The 25,099-nt window shown below is 34.3% G+C and overlaps 1 protein-coding gene and 1 pseudogene across 1 annotated transcript; one reads left to right on the plus strand and one right to left on the minus strand.

Annotated features, from left to right (window-relative positions):
* Window positions 1–1,529: 1,529 nt before the first annotated feature.
* LOC132311447 (phenylacetaldehyde reductase-like) lies at window positions 1,530–21,610 on the plus strand. Its single transcript, XM_059809352.1, has 6 exons — window positions 1,530–1,764; window positions 9,291–9,460; window positions 14,226–14,417; window positions 16,673–16,835; window positions 17,308–17,494; window positions 21,175–21,610. Exons 1-6 carry the CDS (start codon window positions 1,647–1,649, stop codon window positions 21,329–21,331), a joined length of 987 nt encoding a protein of 328 aa, XP_059665335.1. The 5' UTR covers window positions 1,530–1,646; the 3' UTR covers window positions 21,332–21,610.
* A 1,162-nt stretch (window positions 21,611–22,772) lies between these two features.
* On the minus strand, window positions 22,773–24,160 carry LOC132314052 (maturase K-like; annotated as a pseudogene).
* Window positions 24,161–25,099: the final 939 nt, after the last annotated feature.

Consider the following 25,099-nt stretch of genomic DNA (forward strand, 5'->3'; position numbering starts at 1 on the left):
TAATTTGTGGTAGAGTTTTATAGAAATTATTTTATTTTCTTTATATATATCATTGTCTAATTAGATTTCTTTTTATTAAAAAATTATAATAAAAGGTAATTTGTGGTAGAATTTTAGATTAATTATTTTATTTTATATATCAATTAATAAATTATTTTATATTAATAATTCTTGTCTAGTTAGATTTTCTTTTATTTTAACTCAAAATAATAAATAGATAAATAGGTAATTTGTGTCAGAGTTTTATAAAAACTCTTTAAATATATTCTTGTCTAATGTGTTTTATTGATAATATAATATGGAAATTATTTTATTTTCTTTAAATATATCTTTGTCTAATTAAATTTTCTCATAATAAAAGGTAACTTGTGTTAGAGTTTTAGAAATATTATTTTATTTTACTTATTTTATTTTATTTGGTAATTGATATGTTTCAGCACTACTTTTAATATTTAATTTAATGTAATATATTAATATTGTTAACTTATTAATGTGTATACAATGCACTACAGTATCACTTAAAAAAACGTTATAATGATGTAATGTCTAATGCACTGCCCAACCTTATCACGAGGATGTAAAAAAAAAAAAAAAAAGGTATGAGGATATTATGTGATGAATTAATTATTTATGAACCAATTGATTTATTTCAATATTTTATACAACAATTGATTTATTAAATATTTTATTATGCATTAACACTTTCTTTTTTGGAAGCAAATAATTATTAATTTATAAAAATTGAGTACAATCCTCTTATCTTTTGTTGGTTGTCGACACAATTTTAAATGTGCTGAATTTGAGGAAGAACGATACGATTTTAGATATGCTTGTTACTCTTCGTGTTCAGAGAATTTGTGGAAAAACGGTTCAAGACTTACCTTTCCTCGATGCCTCTATTTATAGGCTTCTTGGATTAATAGGACGATAATATGTGTCCTCTCTTGATAAGGATATAATTATAAGTGGACCGGGCAGATGAATGTCTTTATCTTTTATAATAATATTATTAATATAAATATAGATTTTGTGTTAAGTTTTATAAAAACTCTTTTAATAATAGTATGGATTTATTAGGGAATTTGTAATTTGAAAGTGCTCATTTTTTTTAGAAACAAATAGATAAATAGGTAATTTGAATTTTATTAGTTATTTTTTTATATTAATAAATAAATATTAAAACACCTTGCACATTTAATAATAGTATATATATATATATATATATATATATATATATTTATTTTTTTATTTATTTATTTATTTTTTGTATTTTACCTTATAATATATAATTAAAAATATTAAAATATTATTAACTTTTCATACTACTTAAAGTCATTTTCGGAATTTAGATCTATTGGCTGGAGTGAAATTTGCTAAAATCGGAACAGAGGTCAATTTAATTTGATTTTTTATTTTTATTACAATTTCATTTCATGTGCACTATGCACGTGAGTTTATAGATATGGTTGGAGTTTATAGATATGGATGGGTGGTAGGTAAGATCAGCGGACAACAACTACCGAGTGTATCATTATTGGTTCGACAGCAACTATATATTATTGGTCTGCGTGTTCATATATATATATATATATATATATATCTTAGAGATAGAGAATCACTGAGTAGGGAGTATCTAGTGAGAGAGAATGAGTGGTGCGGGGAAGACGGTGTGCGTGACGGGAGCGTCTGGGTACATAGCTTCATGGCTCGTCAAGCTCTTACTCCAACGTGGTTACATTGTCAGAGCCTCTGTTCGCGATCTCAGTCAGTTTTCTCTCTATCTCTTTCATTGTTGTATTTATCTGCCACCAATCATACAATGTGAGTTATATATATCGTTTGTTCATCATACAGTTTCCATTATGATTCTGTCAAATTTCAATTATATTAGTTGGAAGAAAATCGAAGAACGGTCAATTTACGATCTTGGCATGCAATTATTTTTGCTTGGTATAGGGTTTTTAAGCTACACACATAATCAATTAATTCGTAATTATCCAGTCTCAATTTACCAGAATTTTTTTTATAATTAATGTAAATTTATATATTTCTTTTTGCAAAAAAATAATTTTTTAAAATTAATTAATTAATTAATTAATTATTTTGTGTGTGTAAATTTTAACTATTTAATGAATGGACTGGGATCCTCTGTGGTACCGGGTACAAGTTGTACCCGGAACCGACGTGCTTTTACTCAGTTAACAATTTTTTTTTTCTTCAGTTAAGTTGCTCTGATACGTTAATATTATATTATATTATATTTAATGTTGTCCGTTATAGATGTATATATATATATATATATATATATATATATATATATATGCACACAGAGAGATACCAGGGAGAGCTCCAAAGAAGAAGGGAAAAAAAAAAAAAGGGAAAATTATATTTTGGTGACCAAAATTAAACATAATTGGTGTAAAGTGACCATAAAGTCAAGAAAAGATGAATAGTCACCAAACCTAAAACTTAATTACTAATAAGTGACCATTTGGTGGTTTATTACCTAAATAACCTTCTTATAATATATTATTATGTAAGTGGACAAATTTACCCTCCACATTAAGTTAAATAAACATTTACTTAAATTGACTAAAAAAGAGACAACACATTATTGGGGTGGGACTCTGAAGAGAAGACCAAGATGGGAGAGAACGAGGACGGATGTTCTACATCATTTTTTTCAAGAATCTAAGAGGCAGGACCAGAAAATTATAGATATAGTTATTATACTTTACAAGTTGATTTGTTTGAGAGATTTTCCTTAAGAAAAAAAAAAATTGTAATTTTTAAGAATTTTTTAATACAAAATTACAATATTTAAGAATTTTTTAACACATAGTTATTATACTTTACAAGTTGATTTGTGAGAGAGTTCTTACTTAGGATGTAAGATTGTAATTTTAGGAATTTTTTAATGCTGCTGAGTTATAGTTTAAGAAATAATAACCATTATTGATTAATTTCAGAATGAATTTAGCCAACGGTTAATGAGTGTTTCAAAAGTATGCATATCTATGGTTTGCAAAATATGAAGTTGTCATATCAGTTGTTATTGAGATTGCTTGGGCTTTGTGCTATCATGGTGGAGAGCCTTGGAAAAGAGAGAAGGGTGGAAAAGAGATAATGTTCATAGATAAACCCTAATTTTTTAAATTGGTAAATTAGAAACTAAAAAGGAAAAAAGAAAACGTTGGAAGAAGAGAGAGAGAGAGAGTAGGAGAGAGAAAGAGAGTAAGAGGATGAATTCAGTGAGTTATTATTTGTATTGGATGGCAATTTTGTCATTTAAAATTTATCTTTAAAATGTTTATCAAACCTTTAAGTGTTCTTGACCAAATTATCCTTAAATGGTCACTTAATATCAATTAAGTTTCAACATTGGTCACTAGGCATCTTTTCTTGACTTTAAGATCACTGTAAAGCAATTATGTTTAATTTTGGTCACCAAAATATAATTTTCCCAAAAAAAAAGGGACAGCGCTGCTCCTTCTTAAATTTTTTTTTTTTTAATAAGAAAAAATAATAATAAAAGGTTACTAATTTTCTAAGAACACCATCACTAATTTTTTAATCCCAGAACAAGGAATAAAATTTTGATAAAAAATAAAAGTTATATCTCAATCTTAAAATACATATAAATATTGGATCGATATCAATTTTTTTTTTTTTTTTTTTTTTTTTTTTTTTTTTTTTTTTTAACTTTTTCACAAAGTTGATAAAAAAAAAAAAAAAAATCTACTGTGGTGAAAAATATTGAAACATATAAATATAGAGATTTAAAAAAAAAATTACACATATACTATGAATTCATGTTGGACATAATAAAATCAATTTGAATTTCAATTTTTTTAAACAAACTTAACTTGGATTTCACCGCCGCACTTACAACTAGTTTCACGACCACTAAACCCACCTTTCAATACATTTGCACCTACTAAAATCTTTAATTTGAACAAAGTTCGAAATATATATATATTTTTAACTCAACACATTTAAATATTGTTCTCATCACATTTATTATTCAACTCAACATTTTTAAATCTTGTTTCTCTGCACATTTATTATTTACTGAACGCCCTTAAATATTAGGTTAAATTGCACTCACACTCCCTGAGGTTTGGGTCAACACCACTCAGCGGATGGTTAACGTGCTAGTTTACATGGACACCCACTGAGGTTTCAAAAGTTATCACAAACACCCCCTTAACCCAAAAAAATGACCATTTTAACCTTTGACTTAGTCAACAAATACAAAAAAAATTGTAAATTACAAATATAATCCTGTAAACTAAAATTTAAAGACCAAAATAACCTTCTCTCTAACCCACCATACCTCCTCTCTCTTTAACCCACCACACCATACCCTCTCTGTCTCTCTCCTCCTAAACACCACCCACCACCATACCCTCTCTGTCTCTCTCATCAGAAACACCACCACCACCAGCATGCCCTTTCTGTCTCTCTCATAAGAAGCACCACCACCACCACCGCTCGCCAATTAGAGGCAAAATTCGTCTGCGAAAGCGACGAGACCGTACACAACCACCCACACACACACATACTCTTCGACGACAGTGGTGATCAAGACGTCGTCGATGCGTTGACGCTTCAGATTGGGGAGCGAATCGGCGATTCCTTAAGACGGCTCGCTGTTAGGGACGTCGGCTAGAGAATCACTCACCATCGCCGCCACCACCCGACCACCACTGTCCTTTACGCACGCTTTACACATTTGATTTGAGGTCGGATTGAGGAGCTCCCTGATCTGAAGTGTTGTGTGGTGGTGGCCGTGTGCGGTGGTTGTGGCAGTGGGTGTGTTGTGTTTGATGTGGTGGTGGGTGTGGCGTTGTGGGTGTGATTGTTTGACGGTGGGTTTGTGGTTGTGGCAGAGTGTGTGTGTGACATTGTGGGTGTGGTTGTGGCGGTGGGTCTGTGGTTGAGGTGGTGGGTGCTGCGGTCTGTGGTTGCGGCAGAGTGCGGCATTGTCGGTGTGGTTGCGGCAGTGGGGCGGTGGTTGCGGCGATGGGTGTGGCGGTGGGTGTAGCGGTCTGTGGTTGCGACAGAGAGTGGCGATGGTGGGTATGAGGGTCAGGGTTAGGGTTAGGGTTAGGGTTAGGGTTATTTTTATCAATTAACAGTTTCAGGGTATATATGACTTTTGAAACCTCAGGGAGTGTCAATGTAAACTAGTGCATTGACCGTCCGCTAAGTGGCGTTGACCCAAACCTCAGGGGGTGTGAGTGCAATTTACCCTAAATATTATTCCCATCAAATTTATTCTTTAACTCAACACCCTAAATTTCGTTCTCACCACATTTATTCTTTACCTCAACGCCATAAAATCTTGTTTTCACTACATTTATTCCTCAACTCAACACACTTCAATCTAAATCTTGAACTAATTAAGGCATTGAGTTGAAGAATAAAGGTGGTGAGAAGAAGATGTAAGGGCTAGTTTGGTGTGCTGGAATGGGCTGGAATGGAATGAGAATATAAGTGGGAATGGAATGAGAATGGAAAAAGAATGGAATGGTCATTCTTATTCCATTGTTTGGTTTCAAACATGGAATGATAAGGAATGGAATGCTTATTTTCATTCCAATGTTTGGCTGGACCATCCTAAAAGTAGAATTGAATGAATTTTTTTTTTCAAAATATTCTTATCAAAATTCAAAATTAAAAAAAAAAACTAAAAATATATAAGAATAAGAATTGATTAACAACAATTTGTAGTATGAATCCACCAACACCAGTGATATCTTTTGAGTTTTGTTGGGTTTGATTTTTGATCAAATCAAAAAAGCAGACAGATAAGCAAGGCAACAACGAGATTTTAGCTAGCTTGTGGGTAACCGGATGGGTAATAGGTGTGAGAGTGTTCTATACCTGTACTCTTCGATTTCCAATCTGCTTGATATCTCTAATGAACATTTATGCATCTATCTCTATGGTGCTTACTATTTGAATTTACATCCCCAAATTACAGATCTATCACCACCTTATCTAACCGGCAGTGTTTGAGACTTATCTAACCGGCAGTGTTTGAGACCGGCGATAGAGATACCAAACCTCCTCTCCACTATTGCACAACTGTGAATACTACATACCTTGATTATTCTATAAATCTCAAAAAGTTAGAAATCGATGTGTTCTTCAGTAACACCGAATTCATCCGAATTCAATTCTTTGCTAGTGAAAACAACAGTGAGATTCAATAAAGCATAGGCATCACAACCCTCTACCGCCACCGCTGCCCGCCGACAATGGTGAGAGAGAAGGAAGACGTATATGGGTGGTGAGAGAGGAAGGAGAGAGAGAGAGAGAGAGGGAAGTGTGGAACTGTGAGGGGAGAAATGGAGGCAGAGGAAAGTTTTTTAGGATCGATCTCTTCTTTCTTCTGAATGCTCGTCTCTGATCTCAGCCTCAACCTCCTCTGTATGATGAGTCAATGCTGTAGATGATTCCCTTTAAATAATAAAAGATTAGCCCTAAAGTTTCCTTTCCTATATAGAAGACATACATAGAAATTCTGTCAAATAAGGACTCCAAAATTCGTACAGACTTCCAGCCCAATTTTGACAAGGTAAACAGCTGTTTTAGGGAATCCTCGTGAAATACAAAATTATAGCTCTTCGAATTTCCTTTCAACCTATGCGGGAATTTAGCTGTTTTGACACTTGAGGACAGAGATACAGTCAGATTACCAAAATGGGTTCAAGTTACCAACTGTGGCGAAAGTTTTCCTTTTTGGAGAAGGATTTTTCCTTTTCTTCTTCTTTCCATTCTCATCAACTTGTGGCTTTTTTTGGACTATTTTCTAAGTATAATTAGACTTGGATCTTCAACATTGTTCGGTCCCACGGAATGTCATCTTTTAAAGCTCAGAATCACTAGTCTTGACAAATTTTACAATTAAAGCCCTGAAATAAATAAAAACAATAAAATAATGTAAAATCACAAATAAACTACTATTAAGATAATAAAACGTGCGAGTAAAGGGGCTAAAATGTATAACATTCAATGCCTAACACCACTACCGCAGGGGGACAACATTTACCCATTACAGCAGAGGATCCAAATCCTGAATGATAAGTGTTTCTAAAATCATAAGAAAGTTATTCAAATGTTTTTCTTTAATAGTGAACGCCTTCGTAGCTCAGCTCGCACCTCGAACTTCTAATATAACATTCTTGTCTTGAATTTTTTTTTTTCTTTAATATAAAAAATAGTAATATTACTATTTTAGAGAATAAATTAAACTTGGTCCATGGGAGATTAACCTTGGAAGAGACACAAATGAACAACACAGCCCTCTCGAAGCTTCAAGGATGATGCCACTATCCACTTTCCTCCGGCCACCTTTTCCTTTGCTTTTCCACCGATCGACAGCACTCCTTCTCCATCAAGTTTCTTTTTCTTCTTCTTTATCAACAGTGCATCAGCACAAAATGACCACCCCCACCTTCCTTCCTTACCCTTCCATCTCGAGAAATTTTTACATGGTCCTGACAAATCACTTCAACGCGCAATTAAACGAGTCAGTCAACTTTTTTCTTGCATGTCCGATAACCATGTAATAATATCTCCTCTTCCTTTTTCTTCGAGAAATTATTAGATGGTTTCAGGACTAATTATTAGCTGGCATGTAAGTAAATCTACAAATTTTATTTTATTATTTTTTTTACTTCCGTGTCAATTACAGATTGGTTGGGACCAATGGTCCTGAGACCATTTGATAATTTCTCCTTCCTCCTTCTTGCTCCCTTCAGCCCGCCTTCCATAGTCGATCCTTCGCCCTCCATGCCCCTCTGTCCCCACAACCCCACTCCTCTGCATTGACCACTCATGACACCTCCCTTCCTACGTTCTAACAATAGCTTTTGCCCATGTCTCCGGACTTTCCATCCACATCTCTCAATCCAAACCACAGCACCTTAGAACCCATGGCTCTTAGGGGAACATGAAGATGAAGATGACGAACCTTTTCTTACCACTCAACTTAGAGCGGCCCAAAGCAGATTCGCAGAGTTTGTTGACATTATCCTTCACACGGGCAACATGTTCCTCACCAAATGTTTGAAACAATTGCAACATGAAGTATGTCAGTATGTGTGAAAGGAAATATGTTCAAACGAGCTCAAAGCCGAAATTAGGGAGCTAAAATCTCAATTACAACATCATGAATCACATACAGCCAGCTTGAACTCTACAATAGTGTGAAATATGTGTGAATGGTAATATTTTATCTCATAGCGTGAGAAACCCCATTACAGATTTTGAAGGACAGAGCCTTAGTTTTTGGCTAGTAATGAGGGAGAGGGTAGGTCTCTCTAACTAAGCAATTGCTATTAATTTGGAATAATAGAGTTAAATTATATATGCTGTGCATATACATCCACTGGGCATTGATGAAGGAATACCTCAATAAAAGCTTATAGGGGTAGACTTGTAAGTTGTAGCCTTTAAAGAATGAAATCCTGAATGGCTTGCAGCAAACTTACTGTTGAAAGTTTCTCTCCTGGCAACCAATGGTTGGCTGCTCTGCTCACCAAGAAGACTTGATTCAATTAGTACTCACGCTTACCATGATTTAGAAATTTCAATCATTAAGGCTAGAAGCAAATGTCATGCTAGAAGCATTTCAAACTTTGAGAAGTCAGCTTGCCTTCTCTGAATATTGTTTCCAAAGTCCACCCTGTAAGAACTCTTAACGTCATTTGGTATCTAGCAACCCTCTCAGTCCATATTCAATTCCACCACACTTAACATATCGTCCTCTTCTGCATTTCTCCATAATTATTTCCGTAATGAAAGTTGAATACATTGAGCTTTGTAAACCTAAAGTGTCCTTCATGTAAGACTAAAGAGAAACACACTATGTCTCAGTATGCAAATGACATTCAAACTTTCCCGCTATCATCACCATAGGAAATCCCTGTGAAGCTTCTGTAATCCCTTTGCTACTGTTAACACAATGGTAATGATTGGAATGAAATATGTTGGATTGCTAGACAGTGGACTCTAGTAAATTTTAGGCTACTCCCTTGATAAACAATCTTTCTTTCATCTTGACAATCTCCTCAAACTACTCCAGCACAGTATAGCAAACTGTCCTCGCCTTAAAAGACGATCCAAGCAGATGGCCTTGCTTTTACATTCTCATTTTTCTCTAAGATAGGCTATGGAATGTTGTATATATTATGTTCAGCTCTCTGGCATCAACTGTACCAGACTGGCTGCTGATTTTAACACATTATTTATCGAGTCCAATCTGTATACCCTTGCAGATGATCCAAAGAAGACAGACCATTTACGTGCTCTTGATGGAGCTAAGGAGAGGCTTCAAATATTCAAAGCAAACCTACTGGAAGAAGGTTCCTTTGACGCTATGGTTGATGGGTGTCAAGGGGTTTTCCATACAGCATCTCCTTTTTACCGTGGAGTCACAGATCCAGAGGTTCTTTGTCTTCCATTTTTGTTTAAATGGTTGTTTGTCTTTCAAGTATGCTTAAGTTGGCATTATTTGATGAAATGGTGCAAGAAACCCCAAAAATGATGCAACAATAATTTTGTAAAGTTTTCCTTTAAAAGTAGGATCTGTAAGTTGTTACAGTATAACGAATAGTAACTACTGATTGGAAACTTTTGTCTGATTATAGAGAAAAGTGAGACAGATACAAAATGTCAAAGTTATTTGCTTCATCAGCAACTGCATAAATAAATCACAGTCTAAGCTTGGCCAAAACCACCTCCACCCTGATACCAGCAGCGTCAATGCTTAAACAATGTTATGTATTCCTAAGCTTTAACTGGGAAAGTTGGATAAAGTCTGTAATAAAAAGATTTAAAAAATTAAATATAATAGGTGGCATGGCTTGTTATAGAAAGAATGGAGAAAGATAATTCATATGGGATATATGCATGGATGATGGTGATGATGAAAGTTGGATAAGTCTATAATTGTTGTTCATAATGGCCTTTGCCACCAACTTCTGCATGAGTCAGTAAGCCTGGAATTCAATCTCCTTTACATTATTAAGGTGTAAATCATACAAGTTTGAATGGTATCAAAACATCCACTGTCCTTTGGTTACAAAGGCTCTTCCATCTCACAGTAACTGTCAATTTTTCTTGTATTTCTCTGGTGCTCTTTGATTGACATTGTGATCAGGTGAATAGGTAGGAAATATTTAGGGGTCATTGCTTGGTTGCACTGGTAATATGCTCGGGCTGTCAAGCGTGATATTTCGGGTTTGAATAGTGAGAGCAACCTTTTTTTTTTAAAAATATTGCGAACGGTTATGTCTGTATTTGTTCCATCCCTCCCAGTACCCTTGATTAATGGGGGATCACATTGGGTAATAATCTTCTATATATGTTGGTAGAATTTGAGGCAGCTTTCAAGAGGAACCCCTTCTTCCAGAAGCAATCCTTCATAATCCTTTCCTATTTGCCTTTAGATCAGGCTGTGGCCAGTTTCTAATTCGATACGGAAATAAGTACCCAGAAGTTGTTCACTTTGGTCTATAGACTAAAAACTTGAGCACAAGAACCCTAATTTAAGCTCATGAATAACTGATTAGTTGGTTCTGAAAAAGTTCCAACATTCCTAGGTATTATCTCTGGTTAGATTTGAATCCTAGCAAATACCACAGTGGTTTCATCTTTGAATTGGTGATAGCTAGACAGGTGGTGTCAGACTTTTCAGGGCTAGACTGGGAGTCAAATGATTATGAAGATAAATGGGGGAAAGAGATGACCTGGTCTGGAATTTGAACAACCCTGTAGCATCTTATGTCGTGGATTAATAGAGAGGAGGTGGTGGTGGTGCATTACTTCATCCACCTCCACTTTGGATTCAACCCCAACCGACCTCCCAACCCCACCCCCAACTCACCACTTTCCTTTCTTTCTACGAAGTTATTTATATTCTTTTCCAAGTCGTGGTTGCTTGACTGGAAACTATATCCTACTTGTGAAGACTAATTGGGAACAATACCAATATAAAAAGAAGAGAAATGAGAGAATTGTGTAAAGGCTTGAATGAGATAATCACTCATTCACAGCTCTAGTATTTGTAGATAAAAAGAGCATATGCTTATATTACAAGAAAGGAAATAAAATAAAATCTAAATAAAATCATAGCATATTCTATGGGATATTCTATAGCATAATAGTAAAAATATAATATAGAAGAAAATGGAGAGAATTGTGTAAAGGCTAGAATGAGATGAATATAACTCATTCACAGTTCTAGTATTTACAGATAAAAAGAGCACATGCTCATATTACAAGAAAGGAAACTAAATCAAATCACAGCATATTCTAAAGCACATTCTATAACAAAATCAAATCTCTGCTAATATGGTAAGTCATTCCATAAATCGTTGTTATCATATATGCTAACACTCCCCCTCAAGTTGGTGCGTGGATATCTGAAACACCCAACTTGGACAATGCATTCTCAAACACAATCTTGCTGACGCCCTTTGTAAGAATGCCTACAAGCTGCTGAGAGCTTGTGACAAATAGAGTACAAATTTGACCAGAGATAATCTTCTCTCGAATGAAGTGACAGTCCACCTCTATATGCTTAGTCTTGTCATGCTAAACAGGATTTGTTGCTATGCTAATGGCAGACTTGTTGTCGCAGTAGAATGGAAGCAATGCTGGAAGGCACAAATCCGTCATCAAGGTTTTAAGCCATAGCAACTCACATACCCTAAGAACCATAGCCCTATACTTTTGCCTCTGCACTAGATCGATAGACAACATCCTGCTTCTTACTGCACCAAGTAACAAATTTATCACCAATAATGGTACAATAATCCGAAGTTGACCTCTTATCGAAAACTGATCCTGCATTATCAGCATTTGTCTAAGCCTCAACACGTAAGCGACCATGATTAGCAAACAAAATACCACGGCTCGAACTCCCTTTTAAGTAGTGAATGATCTGAATAGCTGCATCAAGGTGAGGGGTACGAGGAGAGTACATGAATTGACTCACGACACTCAAAGCATAAGCAAGTCGAGTCATGGATAAATAGATAAGCTTCCCCACAAGTCGTTGAAAATGGAGAGAATTATGTAAAGGCTAAAATGAGATGAATCACTCATTCATAACTCTAGTATTTATAGATAAAAAGAGCACATCCTTATATTACAAGAAAGGAAACTAAATCAAATCAAAATCTAATCAAATCATATTCTAAAGCATATTCTATTGCATAATCAAATCTCTGCTAATATGATAAGTCATTCCGTAAATCGTGGCTATCATATATGCTAACAATAATCAAATCTCGGCTAATATGGTAAGTCATTTCATAGATCGTGGCTATCATATCTGCTAACACAATCTTGTGGACACCCTTTGGAAGAATGCCTGCAAGCTGCTAAGAGCTTGTACCAAATGGAGTGCAAATCTGACTAGCGATGATTTTCTCTAAAGATGAAGTGCCGATCAACAAATCAAAAATGTCTCCTCAGACCATAAACAATTAACAATGTCTCCTCAGTCCATAAACAACCAATCATGTCTCCTCAAACCGTAAACAACCAACAATGTTTCCTCATACCATTTCCCTTTATACGTGTGTTTAAACAATGTAGATGGAAGAATCAACATTATCTCCTTAGACCATCAAAAGAAACAACTATGTCTCCTCAGACTATTGTGTTGCCAAACTCGCAACGCCCTCATTGAGGTCGGACTACCTTGCCTACCCGACACTTCCCAGATAGGTGAGGTTACCTTAAGCCATTCCCGAATGAGTGGTGCCGAACTTGCAATGCCCTCATTGCAATCGGACCACCCTGACTCTGATACCAAGTAGCAATATAAAAAGAAGAGAAAGGAGAGAATTATGTAAAAGCTCGAATGAGATAATCACTCATTTACAACTCTAGTATTTATAGATAAAAAGAGCACATGCTCATATTACAAGAAAGGAAATTAAATCAAATCAAATCTAAATCAAATCACAGCATATTCTATGGCATATTCTATTGCATAATCAAATCTCGGCTAATACGGTAAATTATTCCATAAATCGTGGCTATCATATTTGCTAACAAGAACTATAGACAATGTCTTTGAACACAGCCTTCATTTTAAAACCTACGACTTTTGGGATTGATATTTATATGTTCTTCCATTTAGGCAATGCTCCTTGTCATTCTTTAAAGTATTTCTTATTGTTCTCTTTTGACCGACAAATTTAGACTTACACATTTAGGATTGTCAAAAAGAATAGTGTGCTGCTCTAATCTCTTCATAGTCTTCTTTGCTAGTGGGCACATTCTCGTGTGACATATGAAAAGGTATTGATCATAATATTGACAAGAGTGATCATTAAAATGTTATATGAACTTTGTTGGTATTATTCAATCTGTTCTTCTTCAATAATTGTCTCCTTATCACCTTCATAATAAAAATTTGGGTAAATTACACCGACCTCCCCTGAGGTTTGGGCAAACTAAATGTATTTCATATACTTATCTAATTTAATAAATAAAAAAAATGTCAAACAAAAAGACTCTATTACCCTTTTTCCCTTCTTGTAAACAACACTATCTTACCCTACCTCTTTTTTTCTTTTTCTTTTTTTTTTTTTTTTTTTTTTGTAAAAAAAAGGAAACCTAATCAAACCATAAAAAGAAACCTAATCAAATGTCATTAACAATATATATATATATATATATATATATATATATATATATATATATATATATATATATATATATATATTTTAAATGTAATAATATGAAATTGGAATGAAAATTGATACTTTGCATTTCAATGGCATTTCATGGGAAAGACTACTCTTCTCTTGAGGAGATTGTTGACTTCATGGGCTCTTTGAGTTCATAGGTTCCGTTTTGTCTTTGTATAGTTTGAACGCTTTTTAATACATTTTACCTATAAAAAAAAAAAAAAAAATGGCATTTCATGGTATTTTTGTCATTTCATGTCTAATTATAACGTAATAGAGGTCTTTTAGCACAAGGAAAGGTCAACTTAGTCATTTTTTGAATTTTTATTAACAGCAAGGGGAGTCGTTGAGCACAAGCACCAAATTTCAGGGGAGGTTAAAGTAATAAAGGCCAAACGCTCTACATGTGTGTAATTTTTCCAAACCTTAGGGGAGGTTAGTGTAATTTACTCTAAAAAATAATTAAGGTAGTACTAATTCTCAACCCCTCTCTCTCCATTACAGGCAGAACTAATTGATCCTGCATTAAAGGGAACGCTTAATGTCCTCGGGTCCTGTGCAAGAGCCCAATCTGTTAAAAGAGTTATTTTGACGTCTTCTATTGCTGCAGTTGCATTCAATAGGAGGCCTCGGACTCCTGATGTGGTGGTTGATGAGACTTGGTTTTCTGATCCTGAGGTTTGTAAGGAATCAAAGGTGTGTACCCATTATTTTCTTTTTCTTTCTTCTCTATTTTTTTCATGACGCAAATCGGATTATGCATGTCAAAACACAGTCTCTTATACTTTTGTATCATCATAATGGTGCCATTTTAACAAGAACAATTACTTGATACAACTTTTGTCCACATACCTTCTATATCAAAGAGCAAGTCTATTATGAGGTCAATTGTTGTCATGAGTTCCACTTTAGATTGTCACATTTTGAGCACGGAAACAATGCTGGAGCAACATCATCATGTTGCCCATATTAAAATACCTTAAAGCAAAATCATACAAGTAGGTCAAAGATGATGTCTGATTTTTGTCAAATTTGGTCAAATGATAGAGAAGATAAAAGTTTGACCGGAGCATGTGTGATCTATTTTAACTTAGATTTTTTATGAATTTTGACTGTATCCTCTTTTATCTGGTGTGTGTTTTGACATTTGTTTCATTATCATGGTCAAAAAGCAGAGAACTCATGACTATTGTAATGAGGTCAACCTCATTATAGCTTTTCTCCTAGATCCAAATCAAACAATAGTACAGTGTTTCCTATTGTCTAATTCTTAAGTGGATTGCATTGGTTTCAAAATGAAAGTAATTTTTATGTTTTAACAGAACAATTCTCTGAACATTCTATAATTTTACAACTGACAGCAACTCCAATGAATAATTTTATGTGGTTGTCAACGTTGTTGTCAACCTTGTTCTTGTAATCCATATAAACAAAATAGCGATGTTAAAAATTGCATAGTATAAGAGTAGAATTTTTTGGCAAAATAAGAGAATTATTGTTTCTTTTCCCCTTTTATTAGATTATCAGAATTCTTATTTTCTGGCTCTGAGATAATTAGGTTACTGTTTTATATATATATATATATTCTGAATTTTCAATAAGTAAATATCGTAACATAGACAGGGAAGCGGAGGAGATATAACCTGTGTACACTTGAAGTATACTCGTGAAATTATACAGCAGCAACCAACTTAACCTTATTTTACAGTCCTAAGACAACAGAACTTTGGGAAGTATCTAGATGAATTAATCTATGAAAGGACAGGTGTACAATCTTCAGCAGCATGCACATTTGCTCCTTCCATGAACACCAAATGAGACGTAGGGGAGCTACACCCAAAAAGATCTTCCACAGACTGAGGCATGACCATTACAACCCAGGAAGGCAAAGAGAGAAGAATACAACATGCACCAAATGGCCCATGCCTGCTCATAGTGAAAGGAGATGATTTGGATTATGTGCAGTTTTTTTGGACATGCAATATCAATGGGAATAACTTTTTCGTTGTCCCTAGTTAAGGTAGCCTCTGAAGCAATGGCCATGCAAAAAAAAAAAAAAAAAAAAAGGATACCTTAGAAGGTACTTGAACAAGACAATGCTTTATAGCGAGATCTCATTTAAATCAGCCACTTTTGTTCGGATTCCATCCCAAAACATCATTCGCTCCCTATACACTAGGGTACCCGTGCAGGATCTCTTTCTCGTTCCAGGTTTCATGCTAGAACCTCATCCTACAACCATTTTGAACCACAAACGCAACATACTTGAAAATTACCTCAAGCCATTCTTAATCCCCTTCCAGAGATCAACTTAGCAAGAGCATGTAATTTCCCTCAAAACCAGTCCCCTTCCAGAGATCAACTTAGTAAGAGCATGTAATTTCCCTCAAAACCAGTCCCCTTCCAGAGACTAATCCAGTAAGAGCACATAATTTTACTCATAGTCCATTCCCTATGTTCATCCCTAGACTAAGAAGCATGAACTCTTCTGAATGGGGATCGAGATGAGGTCAGTCAGAAGTTAGGGTGATATTTTGTCTTTCTTTATTTGAAGGACAGTATTAAATCCTAGTAGTTATCTTTTTATCTTTGATAATCATCTTTGGTCAGGATTAGTATTTAGGGTTAATTTCATTGGCATCTCCTGAGGTTTGGACAAATCTCACACGGAAACTTTTTTCGAAAATTACCATCACTCAGATGACTTTTCCGTCACTTTAACCGTTAAAAATGTGCAAAATAACAAATTTATCCCCATTTTGAAAGTCCATTTTAATTCAAAATATCAGCAAACTTAAATGACAAATTTTCCCTCATTAGATATATATGTGTGTATGTAGAGAGAGAGAAAGGGCAGCCTCCTAACCACACGGCGCTGATAATATTTCATTTTTGTTTTCTAAAGTGTTGAATGTCTCTCTTTACACCTTTATTCTTGTTGCTTCCACCAGCTTTGGTATGTGCTTTCAAAGACTTTGGCTGAAGATGCTGCCTGGAAATTTGTGAAAGAGAGGGGTATTGACATGGTTGCAATAAATCCGGCAATGGTTATTGGTCCTTTGTTACAGCCAACATTAAACACAAGTGCAGCTGATATTTTAAACCTAATAAATGGCAAGTGTTCTTTGTCTAGCAGTTTACTATTTATCATCTATTCTTCTACATAAACACTGATATTTGTTTTGTTTCAACTCAATGAATATCTTGGAAGAAAAATATGTAAAATAGTAACTAAAATTTTAAAAACTGTCTTTCCTAAATGATTTTGCCTATCATGCAGAAATCTACATGAATTGGAATCTTTATGTTGACTGGACCATTTCCTCATAATGCTTTATGCCACTCCTCACCTTTCCCCTAGTTTCAAAATCTAAATTTATTTTTAACACAAATTGTAGATTAATTTATATTTGCTTCCGTTGGAAATATTTGACAATGGAACTTGAGGCACTTGGTTACATGGCAATCTATATTTGAAATAGTAAAAAATTTACATCTAAATTTCTTAGAATATTCAACTTACTATGTTAAAATTTCTTTGTTTATGGAATATATGGGCTGTTTATTCATATCTTTATTAATGTAGGATCACAAACTTATTTAAATAATGCTATGGGATGGGTTAACGTTAAGGATGTTGCCATTGCACATATTCAAGCATTTGAGGTTCCTTCCGCCAATGGAAGATATTGTTTGGTTGAGAGAGTTCTACACAATTCAGAAATCGTGAAGATACTACGTGAGCTTTTTCCTGCTCTTCAACTTCCAGAAAAGTAAGTTCTTCGATTAGTATTTATTTATTTATTTAGTTTTATTTACAAGTTGTACGGTTCTTCAGAAGTTGAGGCTCTATATGCATGTTGCAGTCTGCATAAATCTCTTTACCCAAATAGCTGAATCTATTGCTCGAACTATTATATTACCGGTGCTCAGGGTTTATTTATTTATTTTTTCCTTTTATAATCTTCAGATTTGTTGCATCTTTATATGTGATTTATGGCATTTGAGACGGATATAATTTAGTCAACAAGGTAAGAAGCTAAGTGAAAATTTCATGTTCTTATGGTATTTTGGTGGTATCGTACATCTTTGAGTAGCCAAAGTAACATGATATGATGATGCAAGTTTCAAGATGATGCAAGTTTCAACTTTCAAGGAAGACCAGATTTTAATATTCAGTCGTATTTCCAAAACGAGAAAATTATATTTTTTGTGAGGATTAATAAAAACAAATGCATTTTACACTGACAGTAGGGTTAACTTGAGATACTTCCGTTAGCTGATATGCTTTGTAGTTTGGTTGCTGTTGTAGTTCTAACTTATTTTTCTTCTCTTTGACCTTTTTATTATTTAAACCAAGGTAAAAGGTTTGTTCTGCATGAAAAATTGGGAAGACCTACATAATACTTGAATTTGGAAGCCATATTAACTCTTCTAAAAATCCGGCAATTTGTACCCATTATAAGTTTAGCATTCTTTATCTTTTTCATTCTTCTTCTTCTTCTTCTTCTTTTGGTGCACTGTTAAGGAACTTGAGTCTCCAACCTTTCTTCTCCCGGACAGTTTTCAAGACGAGGAGTTTTTGACGCCTTACCACTTGCTAACATATCATAATTTCTTTTGTTTCACAGATTGTTATTGTTTCGGTAGCTTGGTTGATTTTTCTCACTTAATGCTAACATAATTTAAAACTGATTTCTGCATTAGCTTTTATGTCAAAATAGAGCATTAGCTGTATTGCTTCCTTCTTTGTATGAGATATATTCCTGTGTATTGCTTGCATTTTTATTCCTATAAGTTTGTTTTTTATTCTGTTGATAGAAATGGTAACTTATCATTCTTAAAAATAAGATTTATGACTGTAATTGGTCTTCTGGGAATTGAACTGCAACAATATCAATGCCAAAAATATGTGCAGAAGTTTGTAGCTTCTGATGATTTTACAATTATTATGGACTGATACCAATTGAAGAGTGATTCCACCAGTACAGTAATAATTAAATATGAAAAGCACACGATCATCCTGATCTATTAGACCTAGAGGGGGGTCGAATAGGTCTTGTGAAATCTTACGGATATCTATTATCTAATGAAAGGAAAAAATCTACGGAGCCTCACAAGGCTAAGAACAATCCACTGAAGAAAAAGAAATGTATAACCTAGGTCACAATTCAGTACCCTCGAACTCCTAGTTGATCTCTAGACACAGCTAATACCAAATCTTTATGCCCTCGAAGAACTCCAAGTGATCAACTACTAGGTTTACAGCGTTCAGTGCATTCGAGCCTGCTTCTCTATTGATAGTTCATCATCTCTTCGTTCTGTTGAATCATCGGTTGAGATTTCGAGAATTATGTTTACTCTAACATAAACTCATATTTATAGACAAGGAAAGAGTCCAAGATATTTTTGGTAGTTAAGACCTTCTAAAAATACTGTTTTGGAAATAATTTTCCTAACTGGTTTCTATACTTGGATCGATCCATCACCGACGTCGATCAATGAATACTTAGTTCGGTTGATAGTTGATGTTTTTTAACACCTAGAAAAATATTTAGACTTCATTTTTCAAAAAACATGCATTATAAACCCTGAATGTTGTAAATGCATGAAACTAATTTGTAGGAGTGTATCGTAAGGTCAATCTATGTTTAATACTTGTAACCTATTCAAGTGATTGAATATGCATCATCATCTTTGGACCCAACGACACTATGACACAATTACAATCATGTTTTGATGAGGAATATGCCATTACATGACTTAATTTTGACTTTTTTTTTTTGGAAGTTAAAGCAATTCACGAGACTTGAAACCCTGACTTTCCTTTGGGAAGTAGGAGCTTGGTACTGGGCCACTGGTTCATTGGTCACATGACTTAATTTTCTAATAGCTTCATTTATAGTTGGGATCTTAAAATGTTTTTCTGAATTTAATGTAGAACGTGGTTAGTTCCCATAATAACTTATTGGTGCTCTTTGTTGTTAGATTCTTTTGCAATATATGGGTTCATAGTTTTTAGTTTTTCCTAGTTAACGTTAACTGAGATTTTTTGCTCATCTAAGAATATTAAATTCACATAATCAAGATTACTTTCGAGCTTCAAATGATTTTTTTTGTGTATTAATTCATGTATACATGTTTGAAAGTTGAGGTTTTGACATTTGATATTTGAGATGGGGAAAAAGTAGAACCATTATTCACTTGAAATTTTAGATGTTGCAACATACAGTCTCATACTGACAAAATAGCTTTCCAAATTGCAGAATCAGTGGATTTGCCAATTAAATTCCATAAGGTCAATCTATGTTCAATACCTGTAACCTATTCAAGTGATTGAGTATGCATCTTCTTTGCCTTCTCTAAAGTTTTTTGATCAACTGAACAGCTCTATGACACAATTACAATCATGTTTTGATGAGGAATATAACAACACATGACTCAATTTCCTAACTTCATTTGTAGTAGGGGTCGTAAAAAGTTTCTCTGAATTTTATGTAGAATGTGAGTAGTTCCCGTAGCAACTTATTGGTGCGCTTTGCTGTTAGATTCTTTTGAAATATATGGTTCATAGTTTTTTAGTTTTCTTATTTAACATTAACTGAGATTTTTTGCTTATCTAAGAACTTTAAATTCTACAAAATCAAGATTACTTTCGAACTTAAAATGATTTTTTTGTGTTCTTGCTTCTAATATTGATGCTATTAAAATCAAGATCACTTTCGAACTTAAAATGATTTTTTTGTGTTCATGTATGCATGTTTAAAGTTGAGGTCCTGACATACATAAGCCGTCTTGGCATTTGAGAAGGAAAATAGCTACATGCCTATCCTCCAAATTTTGATCAAACATGGGTACTCACAAACACAAAGACTTGCATGGAGGATGGCATAATTCATTCACCAAATGCTGGTCCTTTAGTTTCAGTTTTCACTAGATCAAGAAAAAGTTTTAGTTAGAGAGGAAGGAACGGGGAAAAGAAAGATGATGCTATAACATGAAAATCATAGGATTACACTTTATTAATAATGAAGTTCACAGGGTTAACTTGTCACCAATTGGTACTTCAAACGTGAGCTGTGATCCTTTACTGGGAAGTTTTTTGCTTCTGGTTTTAAGATATTATATTTAGAAGTTTTAAGCACGTTTTAAGATATTGCTTCTAATATTGATGCTATTATGATTTTTGAAGTTCAATGAATGTCTTCGAGATGCTTTTTGAATATACTTTCATAATTGAAAGTGAAACTGTCTTAAATTTCATATCACTGCCCAATGTTAGTCCAGAGGTGTTGGGAGGGGAAGAGATGCCTAATCTTTAGTACTTCTCTTTGCACAATTGACTAATCACAGTCTCGAACCTTACGTCCTTATCCTTGTTAGTAATATGATCAATCTCAATATATATGTTCGAATATCATTCATCTGCTTATTTTTTTGGATACTTTTGCAGGTGTGCGGATGAGAATCCCTTTGTACCAACATACCAGGTGTCCAAGGAGAGAGCCAAAACAGGCTTGGGCATTGACTTCATTCCTTTTGAGGAAAGCATCAAGGAAACAGTTGAAAGCTTGAAGGAGAAGAGCTTTTTCAGTTCCTCAGCTATGTGAAGGTCTTTCAGGGATAAATAGTGATGGGGACCGATATTTTCCTCAGCTTAGTTTCGGTTAATGTTAGCATCTTTCGGGTGTCTATGCTTAAATTTTAGACTGTTAAAACCTGTTAAAGCACATGCTTTACATATTAAGAATGGAAATGAGACTATCAGGAGGATCATAGTGTTGCTTCCTGAAATAAGCAAGCCAGGTTTGTTTGCGTGATTTGGCATTATATATCCCATCATATATGGACAATATATCCATTACAAAATGGCTTTTGCTCACTTGAAATGTTGCTTCTTGGTCTCCCCCCAATCCCCCCTCCAGGCGAAATGTCTATATTTGCTGTCTGAAATCGCGTACACTAGCTAATGTCTGTTTCAGAACTGTCTAGTTTCAGGTGGTAGGTTGTCTGAGTTCTCATAATTTGCACTGATGATCTTTCATTTTTGTTTTGTAATGTGTTGAATGTCTCCCCTTTACACCTTTCTTGTTGTTGCTTCCTATTGCACCCGTGATTTTTATGCCCTCAAGGTGAAATCGTGAACGTAAATGCAGCCGGGGGAGGGGCCATGGCTCATGGATAGATTGTGATGGTAGGGCCAATGTACTATGTGTTTGGAATCACCACCTAACATTAAGTTTTAATGTGCTGGGTTAGCCAAGGGAGGTACAGAGTAGATCAGAATGACGCTTACGAGGTTGGGATGTGGGCCTTAATTTGACACTCAACCAGTTAGTGTGAACCAAATTAATGGGTCTTGGGAAAAGTGTTAGGCAGCTCAACACACATGCCAAGTACAACTACTTACTTTACCTTTCATGTTGCTGACCAGGACCTACTTGAGTTGCCCGCGTATCTCATTCATGCATGTCGTGGTGAGAATTAGGGGTGGCAAAAATTCTCAATTCGGTGGGGAACTGTCCGCCCCGTCCTATTTAAAATGGGTTTAAAAAATCGTTTACTTAAATGGGATGGGAATGAGGGTTAAAAAAAAAAATCAGCCGGTTGCGGAGTGGGGGTTGGGGACTAAGATCCTTGCCCAATACCCGCCCCATAACCGCCTGGTTTAATATTTTAAATTATTAATTTATCCTATCATGTTAATATATTTACTAAATTAACTTTCACTCTTTCTCTCTCTCTCTATATATTGGAAACCCTACACTTAATACTTCCATATATATATATATGTATATATATGTGTATATGTGTTATGATTGTGTTTAATTAAAAATATAATCGGTTATGGGGCGGGTGATGGGGCGAGGGCGGGGCAAGTGTGGTGGGGGCGGGGATGAGGAATGGAAAATCCGCCCCAAACCGTCCCATTGCCATCCTTAGTGAGAATAAGGTTGAACGTAGTTCGTTTATGACAGTTTAAAAAATGGTGAAAGGTGTGAGGTGGTGAGACCAAACCTATGGATTGCTTAGGTTTTCATAGTATCCTAGTTAGGCGAAGCGTGCTTTTGAAAAAGAGGTATCGGGTTTATTTGGAATAATCAAATTATTCCAATTATGATACTCTTGTAGAAAGAACCATAATAAATGCAAAGGAGAGGCATCTTTTACTAAGATTTCTAGATGGATGGAATATGGTATTCCAATATCTAACACATAATTTAAATGTAAAAAGGTGTCCTCTAAAAAAGGAAATATTGTAAAAAGGAGTCCTCTAGAATCAAGATTTCTAGATGGATGGAATATAGTATTCATGTATCTAACACATAAATAAATGTAAAAAGAAGTCATCTAGAAAAGAAAATATTGAATGAATTGATGATTGTAAGTTCTAAGATTTTACGATCATTTGAAAATGCTAATTCTTGTTTTGTCAAAGAAATTTATTTTGGTTAGAATCATTAGTGGGAATAAACAAATGATTTTGTCGATACATTTGACTAATTAAACATTTTACTATTAGTAAGCTAGATTTATTGTCATAACCAACATTTTCTAACAAAATCGATCTATTTAAACCATGAACATGAGCCAATGCATAGACAAACTTAGAAATAAAAGTGGATATATCGAGTTGCTAATATTTATCTAGTTCTAAATATCTTTGGAATTCCTTAATTTGAAATTAGATTTGAATGTAAGGTGGAAGATTTTGGGGGTTATTAAATGATAAACAGTGTGATACAGTCAAAACAAGATATTATAATAAAATAATAATAGATACCTCGGAGACTGGTAAACTTACCAAAGAATTGGGTGAATGTGGTTTGGGTTCATGGATTAGAAAAACTAGAGATGCTTGAGCATAACGAGTACTTAGAGGTGTCCTAAAGGGCATATGAGTCCTAAGGGATGACGGACGAGTCAAAGAGATTTCTTGGAGGGCATACAAGCAGCATATTAGGTGAGGTTATAGGCTTTGACCCTTAAAAATGGGCCATATTTAGACATTTTAAGCTAGAGATGCTTGAACATAACAAGTACTTAGAGGTGTCCTAAAGGGCATATGAGTCCTAAGGGATGACGGACGAGTCAAAGAGATTTCTTGGAGGGCATACAAGCAGCATATTAGGTGAGGTTATAGGCTTTGACCCTTAAAAATGGGCCATATTTAGACATTTTAAGCTAGAGATGCTTGAACATAACAAGTACTTAGAGGTGTCCTAAAGGGCATATGAGTCCTAAGGGATGACGGACGAGTCAAAGAGATTTCTTGGAGGGCATACAAGCAGCATATTAGGTGAGGTTATAGGCTTTGACCCTTAAAAATGGGCCATATTTAGACATTTTCTAGTGTTATGCCCCAGGTTGAATCGGTTCAGTACCTCAGAACCTGTTCCATTGCCTTTCTTTTGGTTTGTAAATGCGCTACTGCCCATGAACTGGTTGAGTTTACTGTTCACAGCACAGTTTTGACCTTCTAAATTAAAATGGCCATAATTTATTCGTTTTAATTCTAAATTAGGTCATTCTTGTGTCCAACGTGACAGTCTGAAAGAAGCTTTCCAATGGTACTAGACTTATTTTAAAATTCCAAATATACATGACCATTTTAGTAAGAAATATTCATGTTTTCTATATGTCAAAAATACCATATTGTATCGAAATCATTCCTCTAGGGACTATATATGATGGGCTTGTATTTAGATATTGTCATTGTGAATACATTCCGTACAAAAATTATTTATTTTCCTACAATTACTTTATTAAAAATGTACAGTAATAAGCAGGGTCGAACCCAAGGAAATGCGATGATGAAAAATTACTCTGAATCCAAATTAATTTAAATCTAAACTAGTTAATCAAAGTGGTTAAAGAATAGATTTTGAAATTAAACTAAATAAAAATAAACATTAATAAATATAAAATAAATAAATAAAGTATCGAAGTCCACCACCATTAAATCCATAATTTCCTAATTCTCATTTACTAACTCTCAGATAAGAGAAACAATTCAAGTGTCACTCCGATTGCTTCATAATTCAAAAGTAGATTTTATTTCACTTAAAAGAATAAATTCATAAGAATCATATGTATCCAAAACATGAAAGACACATGATCAAAGAATTATTTTCTAAGCATCAAATGTATCCAATCCAATGAAAAATACAAGATCAAATAAATTCATTATCAAGAGTTTAGAAATCAAGCTTTGATCAATTAGATATAGAATTAATCAAACTATCAAGAATACATGATATTAAGTCGAAGCAAGAATCATAAACATTAAAATCATTGTAAGAAAAATTAAATAAATAAAAATCAGAAAATCATTTCATTAATAGGTGGTGTCTCCTCAACACTAAAAATACATACTT

Source organism: Cornus florida, unplaced genomic scaffold, assembly GCF_030987335.1.
Source record: "Cornus florida cultivar Cherokee Brave unplaced genomic scaffold, ASM3098733v1 CherokeeBrave_3.0.0_Hap2_Chr06, whole genome shotgun sequence".
In the NCBI taxonomy this organism is placed as follows: Eukaryota; Viridiplantae; Streptophyta; class Magnoliopsida; order Cornales; family Cornaceae; genus Cornus; species Cornus florida.